We start from the raw sequence: 2,200 nt of genomic DNA, 5'->3' as shown, positions 1-2,200 counted from the left end.
CAAGAATCTACATGCGTCCTCCCTTCCTTGCTTCCTTCCTCTGGGTTCCTCCCTCACCAACCTACCTGGAGGCAGGTAATAAAGCAGGAGGAGGGAGATGGATGGATGGGGAGGGCGGAGAGCCACGTGGTGCCATAAAGCCCAGCTAGAGAGGGCCTGTCCCGGGAGTGTCCAGACTGCAGGAGTCAACGCTCGGAAGGTGGACTGTCAGGCTTGTGAGCCGGAGCCGGAGCCGGAGCCGGAGCCGGGGCGGCAAGGCCCGGGAGAAGGCCATGCACCGAGGCGCGCCGGGACCAGGCCTCAGGGGCCTGAAGGGGGACGAAGGCTCTGCCCAGGACTTGGGGAGCTCTTGCCTGGAGGCCGGGAGGGATTTTGGGGTGCTGAGAGAGAACGGCAGTCCCCGCGGCCTGGGCGAGGCAGAGGAGGCGGTGGGCAGCAGAAAGCGCAGCCGGCCGGTGCGGTCGAAAGCGCGGCGCATGGCGGCCAACGTGCGGGAGCGCAAGCGCATCCTGGACTACAACGAGGCCTTCAACGCGCTGCGCCGCGCGCTGCGGCACGACCTGGGCGGCAAGAGGCTCTCCAAGATCGCCACGCTGCGGAGGGCCATCCACCGCATCACGGCGCTCTCCCTCGTGCTGCGCGCCAGCCCCGCGCCCCGCTGGCCCTGCGGGCACCTGGAGTGCTACGGCCAGACCGCGGGCGCTGGGGACGCGGGGGACGCGGGGGACGCGAGCTCCAGCCCGCCGCAGCCTGCGCCGCCGCCCGCCGGGCCCTTCGCGCAGCGCTGCGCCTCGTGCTTCCTGCACACGCCCCTGGGACAGGCCAGGGCGGCGGCCGAGGCGCGGGGCGTGGCCCAGGCCTCCGCGGGAAGCTGGCGCCGAAGTCTCGGGGCTCCCTCTGCTTGGCCGCGGGGCCACCTGCGAGCGAGCCCCGGGCTGGGCTACCAGCACTCCTGACCCGGCACCGAGAGTACCGGCGGCCCTGGAGGAGGGCCGGCCTGGGAGGAGCCAATGACCCGATGACTACAGAAGGGAAGATTTTAAAATCATCCTGGGCAAAACTGAACGGGCTGAGGCCAGAGGGGGAAAGGAGGCGCTTTGCCAGTGGGAAGGAACTCTGGAGCCTGGGGCTGCACCCCTTAACCACCCCCAATCCCGCCAGGGTTGGCAGCTCCAAAAGGAGCAGGATCCTGCTGGGTTCTTACCTTTAGACTTGATGAACTCTTCTTGGAAAGTGACTTTTGCATCCCTGTGCCTCTAAGTCCTGCTGTTTTTTAGGAGAATGGGGACTTTTGGACAGGGGGGTGATGGTATGTGGGAGCGTGGGTGGCAGCTGGTGTGGTCTGAGGGCACAGTGTGGGGTCCCCTCCCCCTGCCTGTGCTGATGCCCCAAGTCTGTGATCAGGGAGAGGCCATCAGGAGCAGCTAAATAAAAAGGAGAAGCTATCGTCTCTGTCTGCTACCAGGACTCTATTGGGGCCAGGAGCCCAGGGTGGCAAGAAGGCCTGAGGGGCTTGAGGCCTGGAGGCTCACCCTGGAATGTTGGGCCCTGGCCTGAGTGAGGCCCACAGGTAGGTACTTGGAGACGTTGGTTCCTGGTGAGACCCCAGGTGTGACGGAGCACTGTGAGGGGCTCTGTGGGAGGAGACATTATCTGGAGACAGCAAGCGGGACCGGGAGGCTAAGGATGTGGTCAGCCTCCTCTCTGGCCCCCACCCCCCTCGCAGAGCTGCTGTCTGCAGTGAGCCACAGAGATGGTGGCAATGAGAGCGGAGTCTGGGCCAGTCTCAGGGAAGGAAGCTGAGGCCAGGGCCAAGGACTGGGGGTAAGTCCTGCCTGTACCCCAAGCTATGGGCGGATGGAGCTCCCAGGGAAGAGTGGGCCAGTGCAGCCAGGGCCTCTGTGATGAGGGGCAGACTTGGAATCCAGGAAAGTGGGCCTCGGGCCAAGGCTGCTGAGGAAGTGGGAGGGACAGCCAGCCCCCCAGAGAAGTCTGGAGAGAGCTGCTCTGCAGCTAAGACGAGCACTCTGAGCTCGTGTCCGGTCTCACTTGGGCTGGCCCGGCTGATGTTGCAGGTGCTGCCTGCTGGGGTGAGGACCCAGGTGTGCCACGGGAGGCCTGAGGGCTTTCTGGTCTCCTTGGAGAGCTGGGCTCTTGCCAGCTTGGGGTGGGGGGAGTTATACAGCTCAGAATGGGGGAC

The 2,200-nt window shown here is 65.5% G+C and overlaps 1 protein-coding gene across 1 annotated transcript; it reads left to right on the top strand.

The window, feature by feature from the left end:
• The first annotated feature begins 272 nt into the window (after positions 1–272).
• BHLHA9 (basic helix-loop-helix family member a9) lies at positions 273–956 on the top strand. Its single transcript, XM_036835618.1, has one exon. The coding sequence runs from the start codon at positions 273–275 to the stop codon at positions 954–956; it is 684 nt and encodes a 227-aa protein (XP_036691513.1).
• The last annotated feature ends 1,244 nt before the right edge of the window (positions 957–2,200 follow it).

The sequence above is a fragment of the Balaenoptera musculus genome, chromosome 20, assembly GCF_009873245.2.
Source record: "Balaenoptera musculus isolate JJ_BM4_2016_0621 chromosome 20, mBalMus1.pri.v3, whole genome shotgun sequence".
NCBI lineage: Eukaryota > Metazoa > Chordata > Mammalia > Artiodactyla > Balaenopteridae > Balaenoptera > Balaenoptera musculus.
Note: the sequence above shows the minus strand (reverse complement) of the source record. Positions and strands in the feature narration are given on the sequence as shown.